This window comes from Cariama cristata, unplaced genomic scaffold, assembly GCF_000690535.1.
Source record: "Cariama cristata isolate BGI_N322 unplaced genomic scaffold, ASM69053v1 scaffold13052, whole genome shotgun sequence".
NCBI lineage: Eukaryota > Metazoa > Chordata > Aves > Cariamiformes > Cariamidae > Cariama > Cariama cristata.
Window position 1 is genome coordinate 87206 of NW_009604511.1, and position 17555 is coordinate 104760.

At 39.9% G+C, this 17555-nt stretch overlaps 1 protein-coding gene across 1 annotated transcript in view; it reads left to right on the forward strand.

Annotated features, from left to right (window-relative positions):
* Positions 1 to 4889: 4889 nt before the first annotated feature.
* SLC28A3 (solute carrier family 28 (concentrative nucleoside transporter), member 3) overlaps positions 4890 to 17555 on the forward strand; it is a 43146-nt gene continuing 30480 nt past the window's right edge. Inside the window, exons 1-3 of the mRNA XM_009695661.1 lie at positions 4890 to 4946; positions 13166 to 13273; positions 16778 to 16860. Of these exons, the coding sequence (XP_009693963.1) occupies positions 4890 to 4946; positions 13166 to 13273; positions 16778 to 16860 (248 nt within the window). The remainder of the gene's footprint in view (positions 4947 to 13165; positions 13274 to 16777; positions 16861 to 17555) is intronic.

The window sequence follows — 17555 nt, forward strand, 5'->3', positions numbered from 1 at the left end:
GTGTTTGTTAAACGTGAAGCTCTTTTACATTAATGTCTCCTTCCTGTCAAGGGGCAACTTTAGGACAACTGGGAAGCATGAAAAGTTTCATTTGTACTGTCAAGGAAAACTGAGGAAGTGAGGAATTTTCTCAGCAGTTAGTCTGCTCAAATAGTCACATAGATTTCAAAAGTATCTCAGAGGGAGAGCTGGGAGCCAGAGTAGGAGCTGGAGATTTACTGAGCAGGAGGCTGTGACTAGTGTAGACCAAAGGCTGAACTCACAGCAGAACCTGGGAGAGAAGGCAGCACCTGGCCACTCAGCCACCTCATAACTCTCAGAGTAGTATATTTCCATGAAGTCCATCTGGTAAAAAGTTAAAATTATTCTGAAAATGCTGATGGTCCGTCCTGTCCTCCCCCCCCCCCCCATTTAACTATGTAGCAAACAAATTCTCCAACATGCATTATGAAAGAATCCAAAGTATTCCAGACAGGCTAGATGTTATGTCTCAAATGTTAGCTGCTCTGGACTATCCAGTCTGTATTATCCCCTCATCCGCCCCTTAGCTTACTTAATTTTCCAAAAAGTTTAATAATTTATTTTCTTTCTTAGCAAAGACTTCAGAGGAAGGAACAGAACAGTCCAATCAATATCAATGCTTTATGAAGTATGCAAAATATATGTTTGTAGAAAAATGGCTGCAAAACCACATAATATTTTTTAATAGCATTTACTGTCACTTTGTACAGACGTAAAAGATTTTTAAAAATGGAGATTCAGGGTTTTGTGTCCACATTTCATCAAACTTCACACTGTTCTGATTTTTTTCAAAACTGTTTTTGTCTTGGAAATAACTTTTTACTCTCTGCTTTTCCCCTAAGAATGCAGGACCAGTAGCTGGGAATTTTGGAAAAAAAGTTCCCCTTTGGTAAACATTAGTCCCAAACTCAGAATTTCCAAGAAAATTGTGTGTTGAGGGATGATTTTAGACGTGTAAAATTGTGTTTCTTTTCCAGAAGACAGTAGTTTCTTCCCTTCATTCTTTATTGTCATGATACTGTAAAGTTTTAAAGTTTACCCTTCACATTGGTAACCTAACAAAAATGTTTCTAAAAACTGAATACGCCATAGTGCAAACACCTGCAACTTGGAGATTATAGATATTAAAAGAAAATGTCTTTTTGGTCCAAGTTTTTTCAAATATGGAAAGGATGTTTTTCACTTAGAGAAGTCAACAGAGGGATAAGTAAGACTGGCTAAAATAAATGTTATTATATATAGCAAAAAGTAAAGCAACAAGTAAAGCAACTAATCTTCTATTTGCCAACCATTTGTGAATGACAACTATGTTTTTCTCTCGCTCACCTTTCCTTTGAGGAGCAAAATCTAAGCAGTACTATGAAATTATCATAAAAATACTTGTCTGTCTACAGTTTCACTCTGACTGTTCCCCACAACTCTTCTTTTGGTTTTGAGTTTTGGGGGGTTTTTTTGGCTTTCATCATGGAGAGCTCAGCAGCTTTGGCAAAAATTTGCATAGAAAAAACATGGTCACTGATTGCCAGAATAACAGCATCTCTGGAAAATCTACCTGCATTTTGTCATTAGGTCAGGACTGAAGCTGCTCTGCCCACCTCATGGCCTAACCCTTTTTTTGTTTGAAGTCACGGTTTATCCAGCGCAGGTAAGAGAGATTGTTTGAGATTTTATTATCTCAAAGCTTTTGGAATTTTTGCCTAAATGTTCTAGAAACCACAGCTGTGTAAAAGTAGCACAACTATAAATACTGAATATGATCAATTAAGCATATAAAAAAATTGAATTTTTGAACTGCACCAGTCCTAATTATGAAGTTGCTTCCTGCACCTCAGCAATGAAAAAAATCAGAATAACCTTACTCTTTTTAGATACCTCACTTGTTTCTTCATACTCCTGCTCACCTTCTCTATGTACCTAGCAAATTACTAAGAATCATATTGCTATGTATTTGCCTGCTGTGTATACAGTAAGCAGTGCTGTTTATTAATATTTTTATGGTACCTAAACACCCTTTATGGCCTAGCAAGGCTGCATGACAATTTCAGAGCAGGCTGAGCACTGCTGTGTTGTTACTTGAAGCACAGAAAGGCTCTGAATGATATTCCTTGTGACTAGGATTTCAGGAAAAGTTACTTAGCACTGGTGTGGGAAGGTTTTCTTTTGCTAACCAAAAGCTTTATTTATTTGCCATAGCACCCCACTTTTTTACTGCTCAGAGCTGTGTATGTTTCATGGGAAATACTGATGTCTCGTGTCAGCACAAAACTAGCACTGCCTGTAAGATACCCATTTATACCAACCTGTATTACTTTATGCTACAGATAAGAAAATTTTTCTCTACTACAAAGCATAAAGCTCAGCTGTAAGCCTCTACTGCTAGTAAGACTTCTAGTTTCCTTTACCTGTATTAAAATCCAAAGAAAACACTTTGAGGGGGTGATGTTCAAGCTTTCTACTTCATTAATAAATTTCTAGGGAATGACTGAAAACACCTGTTCTGTGTTTTGAGGAAAGGATCCAGGAAAATAACTGTCATATACAAAACTTTTTAAAAAATGTTCATTTCTCAAGTTTATTCATTTTCTAGGTCTCAGTCATATGTGTGATAAAATAACAGTGGTTCATCGTGTCAGCTGCCTGCAAAGTTGTAAAGATACACAATACATTTAAATGAAATTTTTGCACGCTTATTGTGCTATTGAGTTCCTTTTCCAACTGCTGTTTCAATACAATAAAATGCTTTCCTTTCCTAGCGTCTCAGGCCTGCTAACCAAAACAGCAGCATTCTTTCAATAAATTCATAAATTTCTACCATTAAAAAAAGGAAGTGAGAAGCACCCAGGAAAATTATAATTATGCCTTCAAATGAGAATGAACTTCTTCCATGTATTATTCACACTAGGAAAAATACAAATCTCATTTATATATGAAACTCAGTGAAAGAATTAGGCTTTTTGATTGGTCTTCCTCTAAGAGAGTCCAGAGTTCATGCAGAAATACTAGGATGAAACATAAAGTTTCTTTGTCCACAGGGAAATGGCATATTTTGTGTCTTCTGTAGTGGGTTCAGGATTTGTCTGCATGTGCAAGTGTTTTTGCTTTCAGCATCCTGTGAGTTTTCTAACATAAAATATAATTCAGAGGAGGAAACGGCACTGAAAGTATCAAGTCCGTGTTATTCTGACATTTTTCAGTGAGAAAACCAGTTTTACAAATGATCTAATGAGTTGCCAGAAGAAGAGGAACAATAGCATAAAATACTTGTGTCTTGGCATAGTTACCAGGATAGTACTTTCTTCCAACCATGCAAGTGCAGACTACAGATTTTAGGACTGCATGGGCTGGATTTGAAAATTATTCACTGTCTTGCTTCCTCTTTCCTCTTCCCTCTGATAGTAAAAACATATCCAAAACTGGCAGGAGGAGAGAAGGAAGAGAGAAACAACTGAAGTAGGCAGTAATCAGCAGGCAATTATATCAAACTTGTTAAAGATATTTGCAGCTATTTTTGCTGGGAGTAGTGTGCAGAAAGAAGCAATTAGTCACAGAAATTGGTCTACTCACAGGGCAAATACAAATAGAAACAAACATGCTGATTTCAAAACCTGGGGCATCAAAAAAGATTCTGAACGCTGAAAAACAGAATATAGCATTAAAAGTCATGTGCTTCTTACTGGGGGAAAAAAAAAAACAAACAAACAAACAAACAAAAAACCCCACAACCCAAAACCCAGAGAGTCCTTCTTTCTGAGTAAGTTACGAGATTCAGAGAGCATATATTGCAATTGTATTATTTCTAATTCAAACACAGTTGGAAGATTCCTCAGGAAGATGCACCGTCTTATTTTTCATCTACTTGTTCTTTATTTCCAAGAATATATTCAGTCATGCTCGTGCATTCTCTCTTTATTCCTAAAACAGAGCATCATTTTTTTGCTTTTTCACAGGATGAGGGAAAATTGAGTACATTTTCAGTCCCCATGGAGGAAGTTACAGATTTAGGCACTTAATAACTACGTAAATGTGCATTGCTGTATTTCAAAGAAGCAGAACACTCCTTCATTTTTGTTGTCCTTAAAGACAAAAATTACATTAATTCCAATCCTGTCTGTCTGTAATAGTGCTACTATTTTCAGTGAACTGACACAGAACAATCTGTAAATACAAGGTCCACAGGCAGACAAAAATATAGGTGACCCAGCTGATGGTTCTAAGAATGTAACTTTCCCATACTGCAAACAGTGAGCCTGAAAAGTCTTAGAAAACTCTTCAGTGAAGGGCGAGTAATCTGAGGACAGATAACCAAATGACCCCGTGCCATAAGATTTGGTAACCAGTATTTGCTGGAAGTTTGGGAGTTGTTCGTTTTCCCTTGTTTCCCCTTGCTAGATGAAATCTCTAACTACTATGAAAACCGAGCCACGATAACATTGCAGAAACAGTGACTTGAGAATAGCTGTAAAAAAGGCAAAAAACTGTGTTGACCTTTCAAAGATCTGGGTGGGGAAGATTTCCCCCCAGGCATGTGAGGAAGGCCAGAGCTCACAGAAGTACACACCTTTGCCTTTGGGATCACCCACAGGTACAACAGAAACGGTGCGGGTCTCGCAGGAATCCTCCCTTCTTGTGCCAAAAAACGCTAAACGCTGAATGCAGTTTCCCACGCTGGCCAAAAGGGGCTGTGCCAGGGGAGCGAGAAGGTGGAGCTAGGAGTGAGCAAGAGCAACCTGAGAGTGCCTCCGGCTAAGGAGACTTGAGGTGATACTCACCCACCCTGTGGATGGACTGACCAGGCGCTGGCTGCTCTTGCCCTGTGCTGCAAGTGGCTTTCCATGTTGGCCCCAAACCCTCCTGCCCACGCTGGGCAAATGGAGCTGAAGGAGACCACCCGTGATCACTCAGGAGTGCACAATTTGGCCTTCCAGGTAAGCGTGATTTCCTTTGCTTTGTGGGGAAGAGGATGGACTTAAAAACAATGAACAATGCTTACTTCAGTCTCTGAACAAAGAAAAAGGAATTTCTGTTCTCTGCCTGCAGACAGTTAACAACACCCCACATGCCTTGCACTGATACCTTGCCAAAGTACAAGGCTCTTGTATAAAAAGCTGGAGCACAATCAACACATGCAGGAGTAGGCTCCGCTTACTGACTTCATCTGCTTCCTGGTATACTGGTATCTTTGAAATGCCTCCTGACTCAGTAGTACTTCTTAGGGTAATGGATCTCACAGCTATCTCATCCACCGCTCCCACGTGCTGTATCCGTTGCTGCTTTTTTCCTGAGAATAGGTAATTCACAGTTCTGCTGAAGAGGAGGTCATCATTATGCAGCAGACCTATATCCCGTCAAAGCAATGTGTATTAATACTATGAGAAAAATAATCATGTAATCACAGTAGGGCATACCTTCTTTCTTCCACGCATAAAATAAGTGCAATTGTCTTGTTCTGCCCCCAAGAAGAGCGCAGTGGGTGAGGAGCCAGCCCAGAAGGTTCTGCGAATTATGTGCATAAAGTAATGTTAACAGCCATTTAAAACATGCAGATTTCAAAAATGAAAGCACAAAAAAAACTGTTAACCATTTAGTTATTGTTTCTCGGTGCCCAGCATCCCTGTGCTTTCATAAGAGTTAGATAGAGCAGGGACAAACAGAAATTTGCGAACCCACGGCCAGGCCAGTTCACTGTACTTGTCACTGAGGGTGGAAGAGGTTTGGGAGAGCCAGTGGCTCTACGGTATGGTGGTAGCAAAGTACCCCTTGCTCTCCTCTGCAGCCTCTGGTCCTTATGCTGCCCCTGAGCTCAGCTAGCAGGAAGGGTAGCACATAGCGTGAATATCAGTGACACTGTTCAAGTCACACAGAAAGGTCTTTGTAGAGGCTAAGCATGTGGAATATTGCGTAACACCAGTGACATCCAACCACTCTGTGTATTTGTCCATTGGGCTGTAGAGACAGATAAGAGATAGATTGATCTGTTAATCTACTAGTCAGGGAGTATTTGTGGAATGTAAGGGAGTTAGGGTCAAGTCCTTACTCCAGTCAATAGTTAATAATTCATGCTAAGGCGGACAGCTTCAAGAGGAGACAGATAACTCTCTTAAAACATGATATCCCAGTGGTTAGGGCATTCTCCTGGGTAATCAGGGCACCCTTGATGCACGCATCTGTGCTTCAGAGCAGACAGACAAGCAATTCGAACTTGGGTCTCCCTCAGTTCAAGTGAGTAAGGTATGAGAGGGCTTCATCCTAGCTGTATTTTCACACAAATTGTGTGCCTAAGATAGTGCAGTCAGCTTCGAAAGTCTCTGCCTACAAACCCATGAAGGAGAGAAGCCCCTCCCTAGCTGCAGCAGCGCAGTGCAGAACGTTCTTGAATGGCCTGAACTGAAAATCACCTCTTTCCTCAGCAGTCTCGGTGGAGCACGGTACGGTGACTTGGGTTAATCCTCTGCCTTACACAGCTAGCTCACCTGGGCAATGTGCAGGGAACCTAGGTGCTTCCTCTCCTGTCCATTGCAGAGGTTTGCAAGAGCCTGCGAATCCTCTCTGACTTAACAGAGACTGTCCAACAATGAAGCCTGAGGCCTAAGGCAGGTTTTCCGGTTACTTTTTTTTCCTGGAACACCAGAAGGTATTTACATTTACACTATCTCTGACTCAACATATAAGTCACTGTCTAGATAAGACACAGAAGGAAAGAGGTAAACTTCTGCATGTAAAAAATAAATCACTTCACAGTAGAAGCCACTGAGAAGAAAACAATCTCATCATTTTTTCCATTTTGTTGTATTTGAGCTTTTCTTGCACAGAGTGAATGCTTTTCTTCCTCCAAGATACAGTGTCTTCTAGTATTGAGCAATTAGTATCTTCCGTAAACCACAAAATATAAAAGGGTTCAGAAGAGGGATTAATTTAAGGCATTTTAAGTGTCAGTGTGGGATTGCACTCCATACGTACCTTCAGATGTACCTGAGCCATTTAATGATTAGTGCACAAAGGGATAATAAATAATAAGACAGGGACAAAGTAAACCCAGGTTAGATAGTTTGTTTCATAAAGCAACTAAGTTAAGAAAACGGTTCTCAACATAATACAAAGCAGCTCAAATCTAACAAGTGATGGATGAAGGATCATTCAGAGCTTTATTATGTCAAGAATCATAGAATCATAGAATTATGGTTGGAAGAGACCTCAAAGATCATCAAGTCCAACCGTATACCTGATGCCACCATGCCCGCTAAACCCACTAAACCATGTCTTGAAGTACCACATCTAAACGTTTTTTGAACACCTCCAGGGATGGTGACTCCACCACCTCCCTGGGGAGCCCATTCCAATGCCTAACGACTCTAACAGTGAAGAATTTCTTTCTAATGAGAGGCATTGTGCCTTCTGTTGTGGAGGGACTGTTAACGGGATGAAGAGGTTGTAATATAGAGTAATCTGCCTTTTGACTGGTCATACAAATGGTCAAAAGGGGGATAACTATTTGAGCTCTTCTCAATTTCACATTGGCTATTGATATTTAAACACACACATCCTTCTGTAGTATGATATGATAGGGTTTTCACTACAACACAGAAGCATAAAAGTTTTTCAAACATATTGTAGTAGACCCTCGGAAATCAGTTAACCAATGTTAACTTTCAGAGAGGGCATGCATCCATGTAGCGTAAAGTTCTATTAACACCATCAGTTACATTTAAAAAAAAAAAAGGCATGAATCTGCAAAATACCAGCTACTTCTTTTGTACACTTCTTTTGTCCCCTTGAACTGTTTATAGGCCTAACGTCAAAAACTGCAGGCCCTGCGTTACCACGTTGTGATAATGCCAGTACTTGGGAGACCCAGAAGCAACTTTTTACCTCATTAACGGCTCAAAATGGTCTCAAAGGAAAATGGACAACAAAACCCAAATGTACAGCTCTGCTGTATCTCTCTTTCTCTCTCTTTGATATTAGGGACATCTCAGTTACTAACAAACAGCCATTTGGGTATACTACAATGAGTAAGCTTCTTGTATTGGTTTTAAGAAGATACATAGCTCTACCCACACTGCCAGTCTTCCCAAGGACACTCCTACCCTTCAGCGCAACATAACCTTAATAAAACCCCAATGCAATTGTTAAGACCTACATGGTAAAGTTACCTGCTTTGAATGCTACCTCGTAGCTAGAACCAACAGATTGCTGCACTGTTTATACGGAGACATTCAGGTTTTTGATATTTTTTTCCCCTTAAGTATGTTACGCAATTTAAGGAACGTAAATCATTATCCTAATAGTCTCATTGCTCTTCAGAAGATTGTCCATGTTAAGCGTCCACATGTCAATGCAGTCTGTATCTGTATCTACAATAATGTCATACATGATGTATAGAAACACCACTGTGTCTCTTGCATTCAATGTGGTTAACTTCTCTGTGATGGCACCAGCTGGAGAGTCACTACAGTTGCCCACAGAATTTCCTGCTCAGAAACCCTGCAACACTAACAGTAACCCTAAAACTGAGATTAGATTTACCTAGCTTGTGTTTGCCCTCATTTAAAAGGCAAAGGTTTTACCTAATCAGTTCTGATGATTCAGATCTCTGCTAATGATGACATTAAACAGCAAGTCACACTTACTCCTCAAGGAATGATAACAGCTGTCTCATAACAAGGAATGGTAGGTGGGACAAAAAAACTCCCTGACTTTTAAAAGGAACATAGAAGTAAACAAAAAACCCCCGCACCAATGCGAAGGGAAGATAACAGCTAATAAATATTTATTGCTCACTGGACTCTTACTGTTAGTGTTTTTGATGCATTAAGCAGTCCTACCTGTTTCTGTAGCAGAACACAACATGCTCTTAAGTAACTGACTTGAGAAAGGATCCCCTTTAAAATTCTGCCTTTTGCTCTTGCTACATAAGGACATTGGTACTGCCATAACATATGCAGGTTTCATACTCCATTTCATTCAAACAAGCTTATAGGATATCCTAAAAAATGCCATTTATTTGTGTGTTTATCACCATTCTCCACAGCTTCCTAGATAGTCTTGACTGCTTGGTTAATTAAGACTATAGGCACTATTAAGAATTTACATTTCATGGGCATTGCTGTTGTAATTTCCCTTGGAAATTATGAAGGCATTTCACTGCGTATCTCCTTCAGATCCAGGAAGGCAATTATGCAGTCGTTTTCCACATTTTCAAAACTTGCTTTCCAAAGCTATGCTTGTTTTAAAAAAAAAAAAAAACAAAACCCCAAAACTGTGACATACTACCTTGTCTCTTACAGGAGATAAGGAAAGTTAGTTATACCTTTCGGATCTTTTCTTTTCAGGCTAAGTAAATATTCCTTGAAAAAAATCATTTTTAGGATTCTTATCCTTGTCATCTTTGTGTCCCTGCTTGCCATCAAGAGATGTTTTGAATGACGTAATTGCAGGGGTCATGTGCACCTTGTTGTCTTCTCAGGAATGTGCAGATCTTTTTTTCATTTTTTCTGGATTTTGCTTTCTGCCTCTCATACATTTTACTTGCTCTGAGAGCAAATGGATATACTTTTTCTTTTTTTATGGCCAGCTTGTGCCAATCTATCGTTTTAACTTGTTTATCCTTCACCTCAGGATACTATCCAACTATCCTACTCAAGACTGACAACTTGAGCTTTTAAAGAAAACACTAAAATACTCAGAGGTGGGCGAGCATAATTTACAACCCATTTACACCTCATGAAGACTTAGCCGGCTGAATTTAAATCTGGCAGTACATGTCTCTTTTCTGCTGTATCTGCAACCCATTTACTATAGTTTAACACATGGATAATGAACATTCATCCCTCCTGTCCTGTACACTGAATTTTATTATTTGACAGGAATTGATGAATGCTATGATTATTGATCGAAAAAATTCATCCTTAGTATTCAAAATACATTTTGACTCCTTTAGAATCATGACGCTCTGGCTAGCAAAAGGTAGTACATGAGGGAAAACTTAGATGGATGGTCTTCAGTTACACTGAATATTAAAAGAATAGCAAAGTTTTGAACTGTAAATCAGGCGGCATCATTTCAGCTGACTGAACGCAATCTGAAATCCAATGAAATCCAACGTGGCAATGTAAAACATTTGCTTTTGAAGCATCTGTTTTCCACCGAGCTCCTTAAGTAGCCTGATTCTAATCTCCAAAGCTAATGTAATGACCCAGCTTTAAACCATAAACAGTTTAAGCAACTGCCTGGATGCTCTTGATAGCCAGCCTGTTCTCATCACTAACTGGCAGGGGCCAGAAAACCACCTACGCGTTGTTAAAAGCACAACGGAGCGAAGTTACAGCTCTTTGCAAAACGAATCCTCCCTCGATAGGAGGGAAGGTCAAAGAATGTAGTTATGCAAAAAGACTTAGCAAATGAACTGCTCATCTAGAGGAAACTAAAGCAGGAGATTCCAATCTATAAAAGTACAGCAGCGTGTGAAAGCAAAAGCGCAACTGCGTGACACTTTTCTTATTGTCAGCATTCAAAGTAGATGGATCAATTCTGTAATCCTTGAAGTGTGGCCTGAAGGGAAGAGAATTTTCCAATCCAAGCTTCTCTAATTTGGTTTTAACTTCCTGCTTCCTTATGCCACTACAGACTGAGTAGGTTCAGAAGTGACTTGGCTGGATCTGACCTGTGGTCATAACAAGGCTGTGCTAGCTGTAGTCCCTAAGGCTTGAACTCCCGTTTTCTGTTGCAGTGTTTCATCCTGCAGACATTTTCAGGGAGGTGGAAAAGGATACTGAGCAAATGAGGTAGAAGCTTTCTGCCTGTGCTAGGTGCTTATGTAGCAATCTGCAGCAGCAGGTGATAAGCACAGACAGACTGGCATTAAGGTGAGGACTTCTTTCAGCAAACTCAGAAAGACTCTCATCAAACAGGAGAACAGAATAGGCAGTTTTATTTGCCACTTAAATATTACTATTCTTCCAGTAAATTAAAAATAATTCATTTTCTTCAAGGTGTACAGTTAAATAATATGCATTTTCACTAAACAAAATTTAAAAAATTGTGTAAAGGGGAGGATGAAGAGATTGTACTTGAAAAATCAACTGGGAAATATAAAAAAAATTACTCAGCTTCATGCTACTCATTCAAAGACTGTTTTAGTCAATAGAAATAGTCTCTTACTGAAGTAAACTTGTTGTCAATAATAATTAACCAGTTTCTACTGAATTTGAAATATACCAGAAATGTGGTATGATCAGTTGAAATGACTGCTTTTTATACTTGCAGAAAATAACACAAATCTGTCGTTCTGCAATGCAGGCTATTTAGACTTCCAGCAATCGTGTGATGCTCTTACTAGTTTTCTGTTACATTACTCATACATTCGTATTATTTTAATTACTCTATAAATAAAACTCTTATGTAATTATTGCAGTTGAGCAGTGGATGGGACAAAGTGATTTCTAGAAGTTTATTCCAACGCAGATTTTTTGGTACTTCTGTTGTCTGTAGACAGCAACTCGCATGCTTACTGTTCTTCACAAGTTCACGGACAAAAGTCCTAAGAAATCTCTACTTTTTCTTGCTCAGCAACAAGTATAGAAATCTTCAAAGAGACTATCCTGCGGGAGGGGGTGTGTGTCAGTTACAGAACTATACCACTTCGACTTCACTATGCTGTCCTGTATAGCATTTTTAATATATTATGTCTCGATGCTACAGTTAAGCACTACTTCTTGTGATAATTTTTTTTTTTGCAGTGCATAGAGTGTTCAGGAGAGGCGTTCATTATCGACTGCAGGGGCAGCTATAGGAAACTCCTAAGACAGCATGGTTAGAAGGCAAACGAGTAACAGATGCTTTTTGAAAAAGAAATACCTCATGGGAATGCAAAGATGCTGTTCTTTTTGAAGGAAATGATGTGTCGGCATCTGGTTTATCAGGGCCACAGCAGGTGAATCAACAGCCTCTTGCGACTCTTTACTCTTCCCCTGGAAACACAAGGTTGTAGAAACATTTTTGCTGAAATTGATTTTTTGTGAAGTTTAGCATCAGAGTATCTTTAAGGAAAATACGTTACTGAAAATTGTTCTGGTTGCTTCGAAGATCATGTTTCCGCTAAAAGGCAAAATTTAATTTATGTCTAGTAGTACTGCTTATTCCTGCCTTTATCATAATTTACTATGATTAAGCTTATTTTGTATTGTTCGTTTGAAAATTACTGTTTTCTTAGAAGGCTAAATGTAGACACTAGTTTACTGGTTTTACTACCATGTAAATATTGAGAATACTTCATGCAATAAAACACAGTGAAATGACCATACTGTAACTGCTGCCATAAGAAACCACTGAAATATAAAACATTTACATCAATTGTGGATATAAGTTAGCTGATATTTTGTTTAAGCAGCTTTCTTATGAAACCAAAATAAGAAACAGCCATTCAAGGATTGTTAAAAAGAAATAATGTACCCTTCAAAACATTAAGAAACGAGAAAACTCAGCTTCAGAATAATAATAAAAAAAGAAGTAGAAATAGTGGAGCTGTTATGGCTGGCTGTCTTCAACTCTCAGTACACTCTGATAAAAGGTACACCACAGACTGATTGTAATAAAGCTAATGTCTCTCTTTAAAGATACTCTGAGTGTTTTATTCCAAGAGCTATAGAAGTATGTATTTACAAAAATATGCATTACTGCATATGCATAAGGAGCATATATACTGGAGCAAAGGTACTAACAACCCAAGGGAGGCCCAAATAGGCTGGTTTGCCCTTGGCGAGGAGAAGAGCTAGATCATTGTAAACTTGTTGAACCAGCCCTGAGGAAAGGGGCAGCACCGGGAGGACGTATGAGTTTGGGTCGAGACAACAGCAGATTCATATTAGTCAAGCAGCATCCATGACCGGTACAGCTTTGTGTAAGAGCGCAGGGACTTGAACATGCGAGCTCTGTACACTGAGTTTCAGGCTCCCTGTACTAGTAACACAAAACATGGAAGCCCAGCATTAGAGTATAAATCAGTTCTTACTGCCCACAAGAAAGACTTTCAGCTTTTTATTTGAACTGACATGGTTTGTTGTGTATACGGTTGGACTTGATGATCTTCGAGGTCTCTTCCAACCATAACGATTCTATGATTCTAATTTCTGGTCTTGTCATACCCCAGAACAACAGTAAAGGTGTGGATGTTGTAAATCTGAAGGGTCTCGGAGACAATTCACAGAGAACCAAGAATTCACAAAATAAGAAAAGTGTACATACTAATCACATATGGGTTTTTTCTTTTTTTCTCTTTCAAATAACCTTATGTAAAGTGATAAACCTCAAATTCGATGTCAGTAATTGTCTGTGATAATATGTCCAAGACAGATATTTTAATAAGACCTGAATTTGTTTTAAAATTCATAAAGTGACAGGTAAGCGAGTTCTGTTCTCAGAAATACATTAAGGAAGAAGCACTGAAAATTTTCAGGACATGTAGGATTCAGAAAAATGTTTTCTAATGTCATAATGGCTTCATACAAGATGCAAAAGAGGCATCAGAAATGGTGATCAGAGGGAATTCTATGGATGAGGAGTTGATATAGAAGCATTTTCTCCTGACAAGCTGGAAAAAGAGAAGCTGGAAACATTGGGTTTAGTGCCACAACCTTTCAGTCGGACAGGGCATACATATTATTAAATACCTACTTATCCAAAATAGCAGAAATTTCAGACAACCAGAAACTGGAGCCAACAGCTGTGATGTACAACTAACCAGAGAAAGAAGAGGAGAATACAATACCAGATGACTTCATAATAAACATACCCATTTTGACTTCTTTTGACTGTACATTTGTGTAAGCCCACATAGTGAGTAGCTCTATGAAGACATAAGTGTCAGGTTAAAAAAAACCCACAGATATTTTACTTATGTCATGTATTAGTATTTTCACATCCACACTCCAGAAATAATCTGCTACTCTAAAAGTTACGTTAAAAACTTCTAGTACTTTCCTGTGTTGTTTTGCTTGCCAAGTTGGGTGATGGTACTTGAAGCAGCATGTAAGAAATAGAAGTTTCCTGATGCCGTGGATATTCTTTTCTATCTTCTGATGGTTTTTGGATATTATCAGAGGCAGCAAAGGCATGCTGACAAAGAAATGCCTCTGCTCTCAAAGTTGAAGTGATTCCCAATTTACAGTGATGGAAAGGATTTGTTGGACTCTTCTGATATGCACTCCTGGGAACCAGACTGGGATGTGAGGTCCTAGAAGAGGAAGACAGTAGAGAGTGCCTATATCTTCCTCTTCAAAAAAGCCAGCAAAAAGGAAAATGTCAAAACAAAAAGAATAAAAAGGACTTTCAGAACTGATTGAAACTGTTGAAAAACAGAAAATCAGTGGCAGTCAATGAAAGCTTGATTTTAATCAAAGAAACCAATTTCCCTCTGAAAAGGTTAAGCTGAAAGCGTTCAGCCACTACTTTTTGCAAGTGTAGTGGAGATACCCACACTGGCATTTTATCAGGCACACTGTGACTGAGGCAGAAGAGTTTATTTTGAGGCTCTGCAGAGTATGGACTTTGCTGTGCCACTTCTGGCAGAAGCCCACGCATTCCATGCAGCCCTTGGGTTAGCCTCAGCAAGGGCCAACACTCCCTAAAAGCCAGATCTGATACCATGTTTGGCCCTGAAAACAAGAAGGGAGTTTGGATCCCTTCTCCCTTTTTCTTGTGTATCTGCACAGAGTTAGACACAAAGTGATCTTTGATTTCAAATTTTCTCAGCACTTTTTAATGTAGATGTAGGAAAGCATTTGCTGCAATAAAATAGTGTCATAATAATATTCTGACCATATTTAAAGACATTGTAGACAATATGAAAAGATGTGGATTGATGCTTTTTATATTGAAATACTTAAAAGAAAAAACAGGTTATATTCTCAAGACAAACAAATTCAAATTTCACAAATCCAAAGAGCCAGAGCCCAGACTGTTGGTAATCCAGGCAAGCTCCTGGTTCAGGGAGGGTGCTGTGGCATGGGGGAACGCACTGAGGGAGCATAGTCTGGCATGGGGAGCACATGAAGCGGGGATGGCGGTGGGGATGCAGGCAGGAGGTGTGGGACATGGGCTTTGAGCTGCAACCAGGAGAGAGCACAGGGTGCCATGCCACGGTGGGTGCAGTCACTTGTAATTGTGAAAGCATGGCTCTTTGACCCAGAGGGCTGAACTCTCCTGATTAATAATGTAGGTTCAAAAATCTGTCAGAAGCATTGGCATGCAATATACCCCAAATTTAAGGCCAGGAATAAATGATATTTGAATACTATAACCACTCAGTGTGCCTCAGGTGATAAGCCCACCTGCTACAGCAACTGAGAGGAGTGCTCCCAGTTACCAAAAATAATAGCAACTTAGTAGGTGTCAGCATCTGCATTTTTCAGGTTTGCTTTATTTCACAGTCAAGACCAAAGAGAGAAATAAATTGAGTTTGGCGAAAATGCAGCCATAAGTTACAGTGCAGCTCCACGGAGCTACATGACTCCCACCACCACCCCCCCTCCAAAAACTGCAATCAAGAGAACTGAGAGACTTTTGTCTGTGTCACACTGAGCTTTCTACTAGGGGAATGAATAGTGGCTTCTACATACATATTCCTCCCCATATTTTAGTTACTAGCCATGTGTTAATTTTGCCTTCGAGCTGGTTCAAGTCTCTCACTAGGAGCTAACCAAGGCCTTTCCAGGATTTTCGATGGTGTTGCCTGCAGCAGGAAGGCCAGACAGAAGGCAGAGGCCAGGGCAAGGTCTGCAGCGGGCCTTGCTTCACACAGCAGTTCATGGAATGTGGATGGAACAAACCATAGCAACACAAAAAGGAAAGGTAAACACACCTGCTACCGAGCACCGCCCCAAGCGGCTGACCGCAACAGGCCAGCTCCTCTCAGGAGGGTAGGACACGACCACTGGTTCAGAAAACCAGTTTGCCTTTGCTGTGGACCCAGACGGACACCCAAGGGCAGGTGACGAGTCACGCTGCCCTGGCACGGCTTTAAAACGAGGACGCGCGAGTGTGGCACAAGGGCCACGTGCAGTTACATGGCTGCCTTCTAAGCCACAGTCGCCTGCCTGGAGTCGCCAGCCTCTCTGCAGGCCCTACCATGAGCATGAAGGTGTGTACCCTTGGGACGGGTGCTTTTGCGCTGATCCTCTGGACCAGGCCAGGGGAAGTAACTCGGGGTGGGCACAGCCGTCCCCACAGGTGCGCTGAGCAGATTCAGAGGGGCTATGCTGCTCCCAGCCACCTCAAAGACAGCCCTCGAACATGGTGGAGGTCAGACGGTAGTTGTTCAAAAGCTTTAATGCAGCCAGTCTTACGTAGACTCAGGTAGCAAAAAGGTGTGTTCCTGATGAAAATGTGCTATCATGCCAAATTTCAGGTTTCTGTTGCAAAGCCCGTGGATTCTAGCTCCCTTTAAAGGAGGATGTAAGCAGTGATACTCTGTATGGGGCCTTCTTCAACTCTGAATAACACTGGTGTCTTTGTTCCTGTTTATTTCCCCTTTCAAAATGGTGTGGATGGCTTGGGAAAGTTCACAGCCAGGGTCTAACCACTGGGTTTGCCTGATACTGATCAGGGCATTGGTGGCAGACAGGAGAGCTGGAGCTGTGCATTCAGTGCAGATGGGAGATTCTTGAGATTGCTTCAACCTTCTGCCAGCGGGACTCTGTTTTTTCACACCTTACTTAACAAGCGTGCACCCCCCTCACAGCCTCGGCACTGATCTGTTTTCCAGGATGATGAATACATAAATATTGAGAGTGATCTGCATGAAAACAAATGTGACTCAGTAGATGATGAGCAACCACGCTTGAAACGGTAATGTATTTTGGATGAGTAAGTTTTCCACTCACTTCATCCTGGTCTAAGCAATAAGCTGCCAGTGTTTCTGCTTCTGAAGTAACAGCTCTAAATTTCACTGCCATACCCCTATGCTACACAGACCTTTGTATTGCCTAGCAATTTGTGTAATACAGAAACACATTGTATTTAAAATTATTGTACCTTTAAAATGACACGTATGATTGTGGAACTATCCTTCTAAAGCTTTGCAAATTAAAGGAGCGGTATTTTTTCTTTTTGTACATTAACTACTTTTCCAATATTTCCATAAGAGTCTTTTTTAAGGAGAGGTCTTAAACAGTGATCTCTTTCAGGAAGTAAAAGGTTCACTATTGTCCTTAAGTTTGCATAGCTATTTACCCCAGTCCAAAATGAGAATAGAATAGCTGTAAAAAACCACAACATTTTGGTGGAGCAGAATTTTTACACTTCTTAGCACTGATGCCAAGTGACCACACAGAGAAAGCACACATCTAGATTTTACTTGAGGATTAGGGGTTTTGGTGAAAACTACAAACTCTGTATCAGACATTAAAAAAATTATAATGTAATACTTAAAATTATATTTTAATGTCTTAGTATTTTTCTGTCATATTGAATCTTCATACAAACCTTCACAGAAATTATACTGTACTTTTCTCTTGATTTCTATGACTCAGCTTTGAATCTGT